Source organism: Marmota marmota, unplaced genomic scaffold (genome assembly GCF_001458135.2).
Source record: "Marmota marmota marmota unplaced genomic scaffold, marMar, whole genome shotgun sequence".
Taxonomy (NCBI): Eukaryota; Metazoa; Chordata; class Mammalia; order Rodentia; family Sciuridae; genus Marmota; species Marmota marmota.
In genome coordinates this window covers 28,645,397-28,663,001 of record NW_025999842.1, presented here as the reverse complement: position 1 = coordinate 28,663,001, position 17,605 = coordinate 28,645,397, and the positions used below count along the sequence as shown (strand labels likewise).

The window sequence follows — 17,605 nt, the reverse complement described above, 5'->3', positions numbered from 1 at the left end:
GCCCAGTGGGGCTTCCCGCTCTCGTCTGCCTTGCGGAGTGCAGCCCTCGTCCGGGACGCACGGAGCGGGCCCGGCGGACAGCGCTCCGGGGCGGCGGTGGCGACTTCGGCAACATGGCGGCCCGCCCAGGTCCGGTCGCGGTCGGGCGCGGTGTGGCCGGGCGGGTAGGGAACGCCCGGCGGGAAGGGGATCGGAGGGCCCTGGCGGCCGTTGGGCTGCTTTGATTCCCAAGCTTTGCAAGGAGAGGTGCTTTTTAAAAGTGCCTAGTAATCCCCATCCTTACCGTAGGCTCGGAAGAGGGGACGTGGCTTTCTTGCGAGGTGGCATCTGTGGGCTTAATGATGATGGGGCGAAGCGACGCGCCTCCGAAGTTGGCTGGGAGATCGAACTTCTCTCTCCTTGGAACTAGTCGTTTAACCCACCCCCACCAGGGCCTCTCTCCGTAGAGAGATTTGTCCAGAAATTGGTGAAAGAGGGAAGAGAAACTTAAAGGTTAATAAGCGTTCATGTCTCAGACTTGGATCTGCGAAATTGTCTCCTGAAATTTCATCACCTTGATTTTGCAGATAGGTAGGAGACATAGCTGAGATCTGACCGTGTAACTAATGTAAGTAGGAGATGTAGCTGAGATCTGAGCGAGTAACCTGTGAAAAGTTCACATTCCATACTACATGCAAGGGAAGAAAAGAACCCCACGAGTACTTCGTGTTTCGCATGGATGTCTTTTATTACTTAAGGCGAAGCCAGAAGATGCGTGGTGATACTGAGATAGATGGAGAAACCGAGATACAGCAACTCTCCGGGACCGAGTTGGATTGGAACCCAGTCTGTAGATTTTCTGAAGCCCCATCAAGGAACAGCTTTCCTTAAAAAGCTGTTTTTGTTAGTGAAGTAGGATTATTTAAGGCATACCCAGAATTTGAACCTGAAGTTGGCATATGCTGTGACTATGCCAAGAGGGAGGAGATAAATTTGAGATAAACAAGGCTGAAAAAATACTAGAGTTTAAAAATCTGTAGTCTACTACGTTTGGTTATTCCGGTTAATACGGGAGAAATAGGTAACTTGGCTTCTTAACCGAAGGATTGCTGAAGCAATGACTTACCGTGATGTTGATCATACTGTTCTACATTGTCTTCCCTAGTTTTAATATCTTATAAACTTTAATATAATGAAATATGTGATAATATCAACATCTTTTTTTGTTGCTAAAGTCAGATTTGGTAAAATACAAAGATTTTTAAATGAGGAAAGTAAATTGCAATGCAGTACTGACAATTCTAACAGCACTATGTTTGAGATGATAGAGCACATCTTTTTTTTTTTCTTATTCTGACTACTTGGCAGTTTCACTAGTGTGTGGTTTGTTTTTTGTTTTTTTTAAAAAGATGCTTCGAAATAAGTTAATTGCTTTTGTGTGATTGACATACATGCAAAGGGGATAATTTGTATTTTCTGGAAATCATAGTTGGATAAGCCATAGTCTGAAAGGTAGCACATTCAGTTCATTATATAAATATCATTCACTCTGTTACTCCCAGCATCAACCATAAAAGCTTTTTAAACAGTTGGTAAGCAAGTAGCATAGTTGTGAAGAACTTATTTTTACTTTGTGAACACCCCATGCCCAGGGCACCCAGTTTTCAATAAATGCAAATAATGTATTGAAAGGCAGTGCCTCTGCAGAGCTGATTTTTAGACAAGGGGGAAAGTAAAAAGGTTGGAGGCATCTAGTTTCTAGATAATAAAGCCCAGTTCTATAATCCATTTATTTATCCAGACATTAATTGTAATTACCCTTGGAGTTCATTTCTGGACCATTTGACTCAAACTCTTGGCAAACATCTTTCTAACTTCTTGAGCTGTTGTTTCCAGTAGTGAAGAACCCTGTGAACAGTGGATTCACATTTTGAATTGTGAATCTCTGGGAAGTTAACTTGTTTTCAGAATGGCACCAGCAGAGTTTCAGTTTAATCTGTAATAAATAATTTGTTAAAAATTCCTGTGTCATTCGATGTTTCAGGGCAGCGATTTCCTTCTGTTTCCTTAATGTTGGTCTCACAGCCTTTTTCCCACATCCCCAACTCTATTTTGTATTTTATGTGGAGACAAAGCCTCACTGAGTTGCTTAGTGCCTAACCATTGCTGAGGCTGGCTTTGAACTCGAAACACTCTTTCCTACCTCACCCTCCGAGCAGCTGGCTGGGATTACAGGCGAGTGCCACCAAAAAATGTTTTTTGCATTTTTTTCTTACTAACAAAACGGCCTTTTTCTTTTTTTTTTTTAAGGGCTTCTTAAAATGCCTCAAGAAACCCTGAATAAATGTGGGTATCTTTTAAATAGTAGCCCTGTGAAAAAGGGTTGTTTGATAGGTACCTCAATACTGAGCAGGCCCACTAGGTTGTGCTTCTTTTGAGTTTACTTAATGGCTTCATTAATGTAATTGAAATTTTTTAGTATACCAGTTTACAAAGTTTTACCGTTTTTCTGAATTATTAATTTGTGGTACTGTATATAATGCTCATTTGTTTTTTTAAAGATGATAAGGAACTCAAATTAGATACCAGTTCATTGATCTCATACATTTCTTCTCCTTTCCCCACCCCCAGAAGAAATCTGTAAAAGACAAAACAGCTGTGCTTCCTGTGTAAATGTTAGCATTAACAGTACTACCTGCTTTTGGATAGAATGTGAAGAAGGTAAGAAAATTGGTGGGGGGTGGGGGGTTGTTGCTGTAATTTTGAGAATGCAAAATTGTTTTTGTTATATAACATTTTTAAAACCACTACAGTATATTCTTGAACATTTGAAGATCCTGTAGATCATTTATTATAATGTGCACTATTTATTTAGCAAATCCAATACTTGAAAATGCCAGTTGCTTAACACTCCTCTGAAAATCTCTTGTTTTCCATACCCCCATAGATTTCTTCGACTTGATAATTAAAGCTCAGTAGCTTTTAAAGGAAGAGAGATTTTAGGTCTTTGTATATGGTGCCCATTTATGCTGGAATTAGCTGTGAAAATTTTGTAATTTTCTTTGAAACCTGAGATGTATCTGTGTATGCCTGCAAGGTGACTGTAAAGAGACCTTATGAAACTTTGTTGGCTGCCTAGATATGAGAGAGTAATAGAGTTGATTGTTTCTTGTTCTCTTAAGTTAACTTTATGAACATTTGTGGAATAAAGAGCTAGGTTAATGTGGATAAAATTTTTGCTAGAATCATGGATTTATCACATTAATTATTTATTTTATTTTTTAGTATAAATGTGGTTGCCATTTATTGTGGGGGGGTACCGGGGACTGAAATCGGGATCACATGACCCCTGAGCCACACCCCCAGCCCTATTTTGTATTTTATGTGGAGACAGGGCCTCACTGAGTTGCTTAGTGCCTAACCATTGCTGAGGCTGACTTTGAACTCTAAACCCTCTTTCCTACCTCACCTCTGAGCAGCTGGGATTACAGGCAAGTGCCACCGGACCAGCTTGCATTTTTTTATCTTATCGACAACAGCCTTTTTCTTTTTTTAAATGAAAGATCACACGTTACGTTGCTTTATTCTGCAGTGGAAATTTAATAGTTGTAGAAATTATGTCACATAAAGTTCAAAAAGCTATTTTAAACTAAGGTATTGATTTGGGGCTAAATTAACTTTTTGTTACGTAAATCACTTCAGGTTATAACATTAAATTCAAGGTTGTACCTGCTCTCTGTGTGTATGTGACACAGAGAGAAAGAGAAATACTAGGAATTGAACCCAGGGCATAGAACATACTAAATAAACGCTCTATCACTAAGCTATGTCCCCAGCATTTAAAAAAAAATCTATTTTGAGACAGGATCTGGCTAAGTTGCTGAAGCTAGGCCCTGATTTACAATCTTTCTGCATCAGCCTTCCAAGTGGGATTATAGGCATTCACAGTGCAATCAGCCCCCTGTTGCTCCAAGTCTGTCTATACAGGAAAGCTATGTTAGGGAGTACAGAAGTGGGGCTGGGATTGTAGCTCGGTGGTAGAGTGCTTGCCTCCCACGTGTGAGACCCTGAGTTCAATCCTCAGCACCACATAAAAATGAATAAGCAAAAATAAAGATATTGTGTCCACCTACAACTAAAAAAATATTTAAAAAAAAAAAAAGTATAGAAGGGACTGGGGATGTAACTCACTAAAAGAGCACTTTTCTAGCTTGTCTTGTGCAGGGCCCTTGTTTCAATCTCCAGTACCACCAAAAAAAAGAAAAAAGAAAAGAGACATTACAAAGGAGTAAAGTGGGGAGGGCTGGAACAGAGGTTCCCTTGCTGCTGTGGAGCACCTCCTGTTTACTTAATCCTTTATTAAAAGACCTTGACAACGTCTTACCAACTCCATCCTCTTTCGTAGATTTCTGACTGTCTCTATTGATTGTGTAGTAGTTTATATCATAATTCTGAGATCTAATTGTTTCAGATTTATCTGTATACTCATGAGGATTTTTAAAAAGGGTGAAATTTGGAGGGATCCTGTGTCGTATCTCTAAGAAAATGAGAAAAGGAAAATAGTATTTATTAGTCTGTGGACTTTTAAAGTATTTGTTAGGATTTTGATTTCTTACGGAGCTTAGTAGCAAATTCAAAGATGTGAGTAACTGGTGTTTTTTGTCTCTTTTTTCCATAGCAAATAAGAGCTACTGTTCATATAACCCAACAGTTAGTAATTGTAGCGTGGGGAACAGCACTAAGTTCTGTTCTGGTAAGTCTTCACATTGTCTGCTGGGGATAATGGCCACAGCGGGATAAATAATTATCTCAAAGCCTTGTTTCAATGTTTTGTTAGCATTGCTATAATTCTAATATTAAAAATTTGGTTATAAATGGCATATTCATATTGATTGATGAAATGGTACTTTGAAGCTTTAATGACATAACTATACTTTGGAGTGATATAAGTGTATAGATATTTTTACTCTTTTTCTTTTGTCCCCTCTCCCCTGGAATTCACTGAAGTTTAGGCACCCCATCTTTATTTGTATTTTATAGGCTCTAGTAATGTCACATTTTAGTCTCCAGCATAGTTTGTATTATGATTAAATAAACTTCTGTGTTCATCTTTTTACAGTTTTACTTTGAAGAGCTTGATTTTTCTTTGCCCTGAAAATCATTAAAATTCATAGTTGAAACAGCTGTTGTTTTTGTTTTTTTTGGTATCAGGGGCACTCTGTCACTGAGCCACTCAACCATTGAGCCACAATCCCCAGTCCTATTTTATATTTTATTTAGAGACAGGGTCTCACTAAGTTGCTTAGCAGCTTGCTTTTTGCTGAGGCTGGCTTTGAACTCACTATCTTCCTGCCTCAGCCTCCTGAGCTGCTGGGATTACAGTCGTGCACCACAGTGCCCAGCTGAAACAGCTGTTCAAGAGTATAAATTAATGGGAAAGATTCCTAATTTGGCACATAGATAATTAATTTTGTGGAGTGTGTCAGTAACCTTCACAGACAGTCTTTGACAGGATTTCCCCATCGCAACATGAATTTTATAACTGGGGCTTTCATTAGCATTAGGTGTGTTTTACTCTGTAAAATGTAGATTAGGTGGGATGCGGACATACATTTTAATAGTTATTTTAATGTGTATTAGAAAAAACTAGTTATCAAGCCTTTGATTTCATAAATTGCTTGGAGACAAGATTAAATAAAATATATTTTTTTCTTTTTTAAGTAAAATATTTTTTAAACAATCAATTTAAAGAAAAATTGAAAAAGTAACGTTTATTTGATAATGTGGTAGTTAGAACTATGTTTTGCTGTCCGGGACATAATCCCATCAAATTATAGTGGTTTAAGCAGGGACAAATTTTTTTCTCTGATGTAAAGGAAGTCTGGACTAGAGTGCAGTTAGAGGTCTAGAGTGACAGCCACTAGGGACCCACATTCATTTTAGTTTTCACTCTGTCATTCCTCAAGGTCAATGCTCATATTCTAGCTATCATGTTAATTTTTCTGCTACCAGAAAAGGGGAAGGAAAATGAGAGGCCTGTATCTACCTTAATAAAGGTGCTTGGTAGAAGTTGGTTACTTAGTGGCAGGAGAGGCTAAGAAATGGTGGTTCTATTTGTAAAGAAGAGGATACTGGTATTAGGTGGGGGAAATGGTCATTCTTTTCTAGTTGTAGTATTTATATTGTAAAAACATATTTAAATTGCAGGTTGTAAAATAGTGTTAAGATTATAATATTTTAGACAACTTTGAAGTATATTGTTCTTTATTTTTATAGTGCCTACTGCGACTCCAGTGCCAACTAATTCTACAGGTAATTCAAGATGATTGATTCTTTTCTGACTTCATCTTTCAGGTTTTTTAAACTCTCTTGATGGGTAACTTTTTAATAATTAAATACCTAAAAGTTGTTAGTATAATTTAAAGATTTATTTAGTGTTGGACCATAATAACTACGTAAATATGTACTGTTTGTGGCAGTAACATATTGCTCCAGTGTTCTACATACAGTGAATCTTATTAGATTTGCTATCCATACATTTTATGGATGTTGTAGATATCTTGAAAAATATAGGAATGCAAAGGAAATTTAAATCTCCACAGTCATCAAGAGATATACCAGAAAATTTTCAGTGATTAATTTCTTCCTGTCTTTTCTCTGTGTGTGTTTAAGTAAATATACTTGTTATGAAGTGGATGGTATGCTCATATACTTTGGTATTGTTTTCTTTCTTAAAATTGTGGTACATTATTCATTGTGCTCTTGGTTGGACAATTGTGTTATTTTATTGTCTATGTCTATTTGCTGTCTGATGGAATTGAGTCAAAAAGAAGTCCTAGGGCAGGGGGCATGATTAAGGCTCAGGACTGAATTGCTTTTCAGGAATATTTGTGATTCTCATTTCCATTAATAACATTTTCTACCACATCCTCAGTCTGATTTGATAGGAAGAGTAAATACTATATTTTGCCAATATTAAACGCATCTATTCCAGAACAAATATTAGCTAGATAATAAAAGAAGGCAAAAGTAAGCTAGCATTTTTGTAGAAATGGTGAACAAGGTCAGTAAGCATAGTGTGTTGGAGAATTTGTAGGAAGGTGATATATGTGTGTTGGGTGGTACAGTGGATAAGATGACAGCTTGTGGGAGATGTGGACTGACTGACTGAAATGATGCTGGTAAAATGTGGGGAAAGCTTTCCAGACAGAGCAGGGTGGTTAGCACATATTAAGAATAAGTGAGTATAGTGAGCTTAAGGAGTGTCTGGTACAAAATGACAGTAAGCTGGACAGTCAACAGTGGGATTGGGAAATGCTTTTATATCCCTTGCTGGTAGATTTAGATGTTCTCTTGAAAGATTTCAAGCATGTAGGTCATATGATCAGACTTACATTTTAATAAAAAGACTTAACTCTGGCCTGTGGGGAGTAGTAGAAGACCACTAAAGTGGATTCATGGAAATTAGGTACTCTGATATAGTAATAATAAGGAAGAGCTGTAGATGCATGCAAAAAGGCTTAGAAAGTGGAAGGATTAAGGCTTATGACTGAGGGTGTGGGAGGTGGAATGGAAAAGATGTTTTACCAAAGTAAGCAAGGAGGAGGAAGCACAATGCATTTGAGGCTATCTTTGGGGATTTTTTTCAGGATACCAATCCTGAAGAGAGTTCTTGGCTAAAATTGCAACAATCATAGACAGTAGTAGAGGCTGCTGGAAGAACATACGGAGGGTTGGGTTTAAGGATCAAACTTGAGGGGACAGTACTGCCTAAGGGGTGGCAAGAGGACTAGGGTTTGGGAAGAGAACTGGGTAGGGATGGGCATGAAAGTAAGAAATCCCAGAGAAGTGTGTCCAAGAAATTAACAGTGTATGGGTGTAAACGTAGTTTTTCAAAGGAAAAAGTAGTGAAATGCTGTAACAAGGACAAGAACTCATTTTGAAAGTCTCGGGCAGTTTGTGTTGGAGCTTGATTGGACCACCTTTTGCTATCCACATATACACGGTGTCTCTAACTCTGACTTCAGTGATGTCATTTTGGTAACTCGAAATCAGCTACAATGAAAATATTTATGCCACAGAAGTATTCTAATGCTATAATGCTTGGGTGGATTGTTACACAATGGTTTGTTCAAAAACTGAGCACTTGTTAGAAATCATCCAGGAAAGATGATGTTAAAGGTTGCTAAATTTGGAGTGTTGGGAGGAAGCTAATTTCCCAAAGTTGCAATATAAGCACAGGAAGGAAAATAAGGGGAGACAATTTTCCCCAAAGCACTTGGGTTCATTTAATTTCTCCTATGAATCTGTTCTTAATGTAGTTTCTCTGCAGCTTGCTTCACCCTGGGTCCTCCTGTGAACTGCCATGGGTCTCTTGTTTTATCTGTTTTTGGTTCTGTAGGACAGGAGGAGGCCAGAGTTTGCTTACAGAAAATGGCCATCAGTTGGTGTTTACTAATTGAAAATCCTTAGGAATCTCTTTCCATGGCTTTGTGTGTATTCTGCTAAAGGGAGCAAGAAGTAAATTATGAGATAGTTAAGGAAACATTACTGCAAAGAAAACTTGATTTTTTTTGTGTGTGTGTAAAGTATGCAGTTGGGTTAATTATAATACCCCTTCAGTACAAATAATATCTATTTTAACAATGGAATGACCAGATTATTTTGGAGATATATCTTCATTGTATTTTCTAAATTCTCTTTATCATCACCTATGAAGTTTTTGTTTTTCCCTACCCCAACCCCCCAACCCCAGGTACTAGGATATGAACCCAGGGCAGCTCTACCACTCAGCTATATCCCCAACCCAGATTTTTTATTTGAGACAGGATATTGCTGAATCGCCTAAAACGATGTAGAATTTTCAATCCTTTTGCCTCAGCCTCTCAGAATGCTGGAATTACAGGCATGTGCCACTGTGCCCAGCTTTTGTTGTTGTTTTTAAGAACATATAGTAGATCAATAGATGCGTATTCCCTAAGTATTGCCTTATTTTGTAAATATTGTCAACATAGTACTGTTGTCAAAATTAAAAATGTGTAAATGTTTTGCTTATATACAAAAAAGAATGTTTTACCATGTTCGAGAGCAGATCGTGAAAGTCAAATAGCAAATTTGCTGATTTTTTTCCCCATAACATTGTCAAACAAAATTAGTAAAGGTGTTTTAAGATTGAAAAGAAGTTATAACATCTTTAATTTGTAAAGCCTTTTATTGTTCATTTGTTTTAGTTATATAAAACACATACAAATTAACAAAAAGCTTGAAGGATATAATAATTAGCCTTAAATGACCATACCTTCTAATGTAGGAATCCTATATAAGTATCAGCCCTGTCAGAGATAAGACCAGATTTTTCTCTGTAAGATGTTCACAGTCAGGAGGCTGACGCAGGAGGATAGCAAGTTCAAAGCCAGCCTCACAACTTAGGATTTCAACAACTTAGTGAGACCCTGTCTCAAAATAAAAAGGGCTTGGGTGGGGGGATGTAGCCCAGTGGTTAAGCACCCCTGGGTTCAATTCCCAGTCCCCCCCCCCCAAAAAAAATGGAGAAATGAGAGAAGTGTTCAGTTAAGAGCAGGTTGGATGAAAGTGTGTACAGCATTGCTCCAGGCAAGAACAGAAAAGCTACAAGTGTGTATGAACATACCCATCCATGGGACTAGCAATCATCTACTAGTTTCTCTTATTATCATTACTAGTGAAAGAAACTTGGCTAGAGCTTTCAGAAACATTAATTAAACTCCCTGTTTACTTGTGGTTCTGTAAAAATTAGAACACCTTAACCTTCTAGGATCCTGGTAACCTTGGGATATGAAAAATCTGCCTGTGTGAGAGACCTGGTCTCTCTACTTCTGAACCTTTTAGTGATATTCTTTGTTTTGAAGCTGTCAAGCCCACTCTTGGTTTATAATTACTCTTCAAGTACAGAGCTGCTTCTTATGGGTGGAATTTGGGAGATAATTATTCCTATTGAGAAACTTTTGGTTGTTTTAAAAAGACAATATAATACAATAAAAGATTGCTTCATTTCTGTTTCATCAACAACATGTATTTGACACTCCTTTTATGGATTAAGAATATCCCTTTGAAATCTATTCAGTTAGTGTTCTTTTTTTAAAAAAAAAAAAAGGAATATATTTTTAACCGACTTGAAATGTCCGTATTTGTGGGGTATAGTGTGAAATTTTTCAATGATTAGATTATGATACCCAAGCATTTGTCTAGGAAATATACATGTTGCTATCAGGATGCAGTCTTTATGCCCTGAGAGTGTTAAGTGAGAATCATACTTTCTCAGTGCCAAACAGTAGAATATTAGTACCAAAACCAGTTCCAGTATTTATGAACTTTATTCTCTGAGATGGAGAGGGACACATGAATAAAAGATAGGAAAATTCCAGACTGCCATACATCCCAGTTTGTTTGTTTATTTTTTCATCCCAGTTTATATATTTTAAAAGAAGGGAGCATTTTGATGTCATATTTTCTTTAGCTGTGAAATCCTTTTCTGAAACAGTGCACAAACTATAGCCCCTTACATTTTTAAAAAACATAAGCCTCATGTAATGGATCTTCCTCATCTGCCCTCCAGATCATCCTTAGCTGCCCAGCATGTAAGCACATCTTCATCTTGAAGCCCCTATATCATGAAGCCTAACAACATTTCTTGGGACATAATAAGGAACTCTTATTCCTGTAGCCCTTGCCTAGAGTTTTACCTTCTTTCCAAAAAAATGAAATTGAACCCTAACTTTTTTTAAAGACAACTTCACAAGTGGTCCAGTGAGCTTTGACAACCTTTCGGAGCTCTTGAGTCATTTGACTCTTAAGAAAATGTTAATTTTCATGAATTACGTTCAGTTCTTCCTTTCTAATATTGGTATGTGCACCTTTGTAGATGGTACTTGGTAATAGGCATTAGTAGTTTGAAGTTCACCTAATAGGGTACTTCAGTTCCTGAAACAATTTTATATCCAAACTAATTCTTCTCAGTACATTTTTTTAGAGACGTCATCAAGTAGTATTTCGGTCTCCGGCACTATGATAGACCCGAGCTTACCCTTGAGCTCTTTCTAAATTTGGGCAACAAGGGCACCTGTTCTTACAAACAAAGCTTTATTGGATCCCAACATGCTTACTGATTTGCATGTTGTCTTAGGCTGTTTTGTGTTACACAGTGCACAAGGACTCAAATATTTACTATCTGCTCCTTAAGAAAGGTTTGTAAACCCCTGAAATGAGGAGGCAAATCTTGGTACCTACATAAGAAATACTAGATTGCAGTTATTTCTTACCATGATTAATAGTTTTTGTTGTCGAAGCAAGAACCTCTTAATTCCCTCTCCTAAGTATTCTTGCCCTTTGTCTTTTTGCAAACTTGATGTATTTTATACTCATATACATACATAGGTTTTAACTTAAATACAATTTTATGATTACTGGATGTTTTCAAATTCATTTAAATGCTAGTTTTCTTGGATGGGTAGATTTGTTAGTAAACCTTTAACTGAAATTAGGCTTCTATTGTCAAAGAATTGAAAGCATTTTGAAATTGGTAGCATTACTTTTAAGAGGTAGATGTTAGACAATTGGGAATTTAGAAAAAAGTTTTTTGGTTTTTGTGTGTTTTTTTAATGTTTTGTTTTCCTTCCAGCTAAAGTCACAACTCTGCCTTCCTCTTCTACATATTCCACCACAGTTACCACATCAGGTAATTGAAGCTTTTTAAACTAATAGTGATGTTAGGTGTGTATACATGTTGCTTTTCACTTTTTTTGCCATCAGTTTCCAGTTTTATGGACTGAAACTCATCTCTTAACTAAAGGGCCACAGTAATCAGCTGTTTAAGCAATAATGATAGCTCTACTGGGAATCCTCTTCAAGTTTCTAAATGATTAATCAACATTTGGCCTGACACTGTAAGAATTAAGTAATAATGTTTTCTAAAACTTTTCAGTATAACTTAAAAAGTTGTGAAATCTGATTTGTAGCTACCAGTTAGTTGAAGGGATTGTTTGTGTGCTATATTAGACCACCACAATTTAAGTGATTATACAGCACTATTATTTTTACCAAGAGTGGTCTAAAAAGCTACAATCACTACTGGTTATGCACCTTGCTGTTTTTTCTTAACCACCTTTTAAATTGCTGTTTTGAACTTTTTTTTGGTCCTGGGAATTTAACCTAGAGGCACTTTATTACTGAGCTATATCCCCAGCCCATTTTATTTTTTATTTTGAGGCAGGATCTCACTAAGTTACTTAGGGCCTCAGTCTCCCCAGTTGCTGGGATTATAGGCATACACCCCTCTGTCTGGCCTAAACTGCTGTTTTGGTGCTGAGAAATCTTACCTGTTTTTTGTGATACCTCAAGCTTCATGCTTATACTTCCTTTCAGTTTCAATGAGGCATTCTGTCTTCACAAGAAATAGAAAACAGTTGTAATCGATTTTGGGTTTTGTTTTGTTTTGGTGCTGGGGATCGAATCCAGTATCTTGTGCATGCTAAGTAAGTACTCTATCAATGTGCTATGTCCCCAGTTGTGATTAATTTTGAAATTGGCCAACTTACATAACCACAAGAACCAATTTTCCTATGATAGTTTAAGAAACAATTAAAATTTATTTCAAGTATGAAATGCTTTTAATGGATGCTACTTTTTTCAGTTTCCTCTTGAAACATTTTATTCCTTGAAAAGAAATCCTAATTTTCATGTTCTTTTTCCTTATGACTTGGTAATACTTATATTGCAAAACTGTTATTTAAGATGCTTTTATTCATGAATTATTTTGCTTATTGAAATTATAAATTAGGTTTTCATAACTTGAAGAATTGCAACTGAATTTTGTTTACCTTTGTAATAGGTAGTAAAACTCAAATATCATGAATTTTTAACGTAAACATTAGTATTTACTCAAGCAATCAGCCAAAAAATATTGTCTAACAAAAATTATTGTATATTTTGAAAGTGTTTAAAGTTACTAGGGCACAATTTATATACCAGAAAAATAAATGATTTTATGTTTTTTCATATTTGAAGCATTATATAGCAGCATAACCGCTTGATATCTATGGACAGAATGAATGGAATTGAAAAGTAGTTGTCTTCCTCAGTTAGAGATAAGTTCTAGTGTAAAGATTTGACCTGAAAGGAAATGCTTTATGGAATTTGACATGGCCAAACAGAAGCTCAGGTGGGTCTTGTAATTATGTTAGAGGATCACAAGACTTGCTAAGGATTGTTATTTCTTTTATCTTATCAGATGCAACAAATACCACTTTGGCTCCAACCTCACAACCTGCACGGAAGTCTACCTTTGATGCAGCCAGTTTCATCGGAGGAATTGTCCTTGTTTTGGGCGTGCAGGCTGTAATTTTCTTTCTCTATAAGTTCTGCAAATCTAAAGAACGAAATTACCATACTTTGTAAGCAGACCCATTAAATTAACAAGGACTGGCAGTTCATTTGTGTAACTCACTGAAACCAAAATACTATCTTACAAGAAGTCCTACATGGAAGACACTATTCCAGGATCTTTAAATTTCCAAAGGATGCATATAGGATATTTTGGAACATCATCCCTGAAGAAAAATCAGTTAATGTTTTACTTAACAGGAATATTTTAAAAATATTCTGCATGAATCCTTGTGGCTGTCGTCTTTTATTTTCAATGGCTGCTGCTGTGGGATTATGTTTCTGTTCATGCCAAATGTAACTTTCTATAAGTGATGGAGAATGTTGTCTGGTGCAGACAACCTCCTGACTCTTGGCAGTTTAAGTTTAGTTATCTTAAAGCCTGAAAGCTGCATTATTTTTATGCTAATTCAAGATGTAATTTAGTGGCCAGAATTGAGAAGGTGTGCCAAATGAGCATCAAATCAGGTGGATTTTTGGCTATCATTTCAAAGGTGGAATAAATTTATTAATTTAGTAGTACTAAACTGTATCCATAGAGTAAAATTTTGTGCTTGATAAGTTATTTTTTTCTACATTAGAAATAACATGCTACATGGGGAATTACATTCCAGATTTAAAGAAATGAATGGAAAGGATACAGACCATTAATGTTTAACAGGATATTATTCATACTTTAAAAAGCACCTTATATCACTGAGAAAATAAAGAACAGTGCCTTAAAAGACAGACTGAAAAGTAGGCTGAACTTAAAATCTGTGATTTGTTCTTTGATATTAAGGAAGACAAAAGTCGGTTTTGAGATTGTAACTGTTGATGTAAGCAGTAGTAAACCTGCTTTTAGATATCATACTGTTAATATTTAAATTAAAAGCATACCTATTTTTTCCCCCTAGAGCTGAGAAACTTATGCTAATTACTATTTTACAAAGTTTAAAAACTTCACATTGAATTTCACAACATTTTTCTTTGGGCTGTTGAAAAGAATTGTGATAAAATTATGTTTCCTTTGTGTTCAAAAAAATATCTTAACACTATGAACCTTGAAAGGATTTATACCAAGCTTACCTGGAAAGTAACTACTTTCATGAAGTAAAAAAGAAAGAATCATTTATTAGCTCTTTAAATAAGACAATCATTTTAAGTTTTCAGATGGCAGATGTGATCAGTATAATTTCGGAAAATCTAAGGATTTTTTATCAGATTACTATAGATTTTTAATGATGCTTGCCCTAGATGTGTAGTCTGTACTTCCACTTTTCCCCCTCCTCTTCTCCTTCTTTCTTCATTTCAACTCCCATAATATAAATAAGCATACATATTTTTGTTTCTACAGTTTCTTAAGCACTAGTTTTCTTACTTTTAGAGGGTTGCTTCTCCCTTTTCTTTGACACATTGGATTAGTTCAGAGGTTTTAATTAGTTTAAAATGGGCTTTTGCTTTTTTAGGTCATTTAAGTGTTTTTGGTTTTAAGCCTTTAGTGGCTGAGTTTAGCACTTGATTTTCAATAGTTTATAGGGAAATGACAAATGCCTTTGTTCATTTCATAAACCAAAACTTGTATTTAGGTCATTATATTAAAGGTTCTTAAAATGAAGAGTTACTGGGCTTTTTTTTTTTTTGTCACTTGTTGGTACAGCTGAAGTTTGTTTTACTTGCACATTTGTACATATACCTAGTATTTTCAAGTGCCTTAATTGTTTAAAATCTCTGGCTTCAAAGATTTTTTGGAAGAAGGTAGATTTACCTCACATTTTTGTGTTTCCATTAGTAGTAATATTTAGGTACCTCACAAAATTTATTATGGTGCCATGGCTGTTAGTTTTTAGTGAGTGCTGTAGAATTCATTTGAAAAATTCACAGAATCCCATTCCTCACAAGGTGGCAAAAACTAGCTACGGTGTATAATTATTTGCCTGGAATAACCTTGCCACACGTTAATTTCAGCATATGTAGCAACTTTGTGAAAATGTGACTTGATTTGAAGCTTCTATAATTTTGAGCACTCCTCTAACAACAAAAGCATAATGTTGTTAGATTTTGCAAGTCTACAGATGAGCTCTAGAAACAGAACTCAGCCTTTTCTGACTTTCCCCCCGTTCCTTTAGCAATGTAGTATCTTGAGCCATTAATAATTTTTGGGTTTTTTTAATCCAGAAGGTATATTATGAAATCTTCTCAGATTTTTCATCTGATTTGTTCATGCAGATGTAGGTCTATCAAATGCCTTATTTTACTTTATAGATATTTGTTGCACAGGCAGACACTGCTGTATTTAGAAATTTCTATTTCAGTTCATTTTAAACTGCAAAACCAATCTGTATCATGTACCAAACTGGTTTAAAATAAATCTGCGTGTTTATTGATTTTTGTCTCCTTTTTATTGACTGAAGTGTATTGTTGGATTTTGATTATGAAATTTAATGCTCAATTAATTTAATTCAATTTAATGCTGTTGGGGATAGTCTAGTCTGTATTGCTTCTGTGGGCCAGCAGATAACTAAAATGTTAATTGAGCATTGGTGGACAGAGCTTTAAAAATGGTAGTTGGATGATGGGATTGACAGTTAAATTGGTCTTATACAAATAATAGAAATGAAGCTCCAAGTTTACCAGGAAGTTATGACAAGAATACCATCATGTTTTTTTATCTCACAGGATGTTTTTCATTTCAGATATTGTCTTTATTTATAGTTCAATTGGTGTCATTTAAATCTTCCATGTTTCTCGATTGTTCTGGAGTTTTTAAAGTTTATATAAATTGCCAGTAACAATTTTTAATACCCATATTTGCTAATGTTCACATTTGGGTCAGTTTCTATTAATTGATTTTTCTGCACAGTATGGGTCATTATTTCCTGCTGCTTTGCATACTTGGTAATTTTTTATTGGATGCCAAATGTAAGTTTGGGTGCTGGATATTTTTGTATTCCTATAAATATTCTTAAGCATTGTTCTGTGACATAAATAGCTGAAGACAGTTTGGGTCTTTTATGTTTTGTGAGGTGAGAACAAAACAGTGTTTGTTCTAGGAGTGATTATTGTGGTACTAAGTGAGGAAAGACTCTTCTGAATGTCCAGTGCCTCTTAGATTATGAACTTTCTAGTATGGACTTGTAGGAACCAGCTCTGATCCCAACCTTGTTGAGCCCTGGTTACCCTTTCCTCTCAAATAGTAATTAACACATCCTTGGAGAGTTCCTTGTGGATGTGTTAATTACTATTTGAGAGGCCCCCCCTGCAGATTTCTCCAGTTGTCTCTGCACCTGCCCTTTGGCCTTCTGCCATGGAACTCTCTACCTTTACCTCCCGTGATTTTCAGCTCCATCTCTTCAACTAAGGAAGTCAACTGGGCCCTGCCTGGGCTCCCTGCCTTATGTTATGACTTAGAAATTCAAGGCAGTAAGTTGGGTCAATAGTTTTCTCTTATAGATCACTATTATTTGCCTAATATCCATTGTATTGGGGGCGGGGGAGAGGGAACCTTTCATATATTTAGTTCAGCTTTTTAGTTGCTTCAGAATGAGTCTAGTCTCACTTCATTTTAGCCAGAAGAAAAATCTCAAGATGGGATTTTAGTTTTGGGTTGGGGATACTGGGAATTGAACCCAGGGTTACTTTGCCACTGAGCTACATCCCCAGTCCTTTTATTTGCAACAGTGTCTTGCTAAGTTGCTGAGGCTGGCATAGAACTTGGGAACCTTCTGCCTCAGCTTTCCAAATTACTGGGATTGCAGGCATGTGCCATTGCACTTGGCTTCAAGACAGGACTTTTTTAATGTCTCATTTTCAGTTATCAAGCTATACATAAATACACTTTAACTTTTTTTCTAAATATTGTAGATAGTGTAAATCTACTTCAACCATCCCTGGTCCCATCCACTTGCCCTCCTCCATTCTAAAGGTAACAAACTAACTGATATTAACCCTTCTTCCTCCAAAAATTTGTGCATACATAATTATACCTGCCTTTACAAAATATATGATGTGAATTTTTATTTTAACATTCTGCAAGTTTTTATTATTTCCAGTAAGATGTTCAACAATTCATTGCCACAATATTATTTTCTCTTAGTTGCTTTCAACTTTTTGCTTTTTATATTTAAATTTATTTTTTAGCAGATACATAAATTTATATATTAATGGGATACTATGTGATGTTTCAAAACATGCATTTTGTGTAGATGTTTAAATCAGGGTAAACATCTAT

The 17,605-nt window shown here is 36.0% G+C and overlaps 1 protein-coding gene across 2 annotated transcripts in view; it reads left to right on the top strand.

The window, feature by feature from the left end:
* Cd164 (CD164 molecule) overlaps window positions 1-15,761 on the top strand; it is a 16,107-nt gene extending 346 nt beyond the window's left edge. Inside the window, exons 2-6 of one of the 2 annotated variants that reach the window (XM_015500024.2) lie at window positions 2,614-2,700; window positions 4,658-4,732; window positions 6,256-6,291; window positions 11,636-11,692; window positions 13,244-15,761. In XM_015500024.2, the coding sequence (XP_015355510.1) occupies window positions 2,614-2,700; window positions 4,658-4,732; window positions 6,256-6,291; window positions 11,636-11,692; window positions 13,244-13,410 (422 nt within the window). In that variant the 3' untranslated portion in view covers window positions 13,411-15,761. Of the gene's footprint in view, window positions 1-2,610; window positions 2,701-4,657; window positions 4,733-6,255; window positions 6,292-11,635; window positions 11,693-13,243 lie in introns of both variants that reach the window. The other variant, XM_015500016.2, reaches the window with a different exon arrangement.
* Window positions 15,762-17,605: the final 1,844 nt, after the last annotated feature.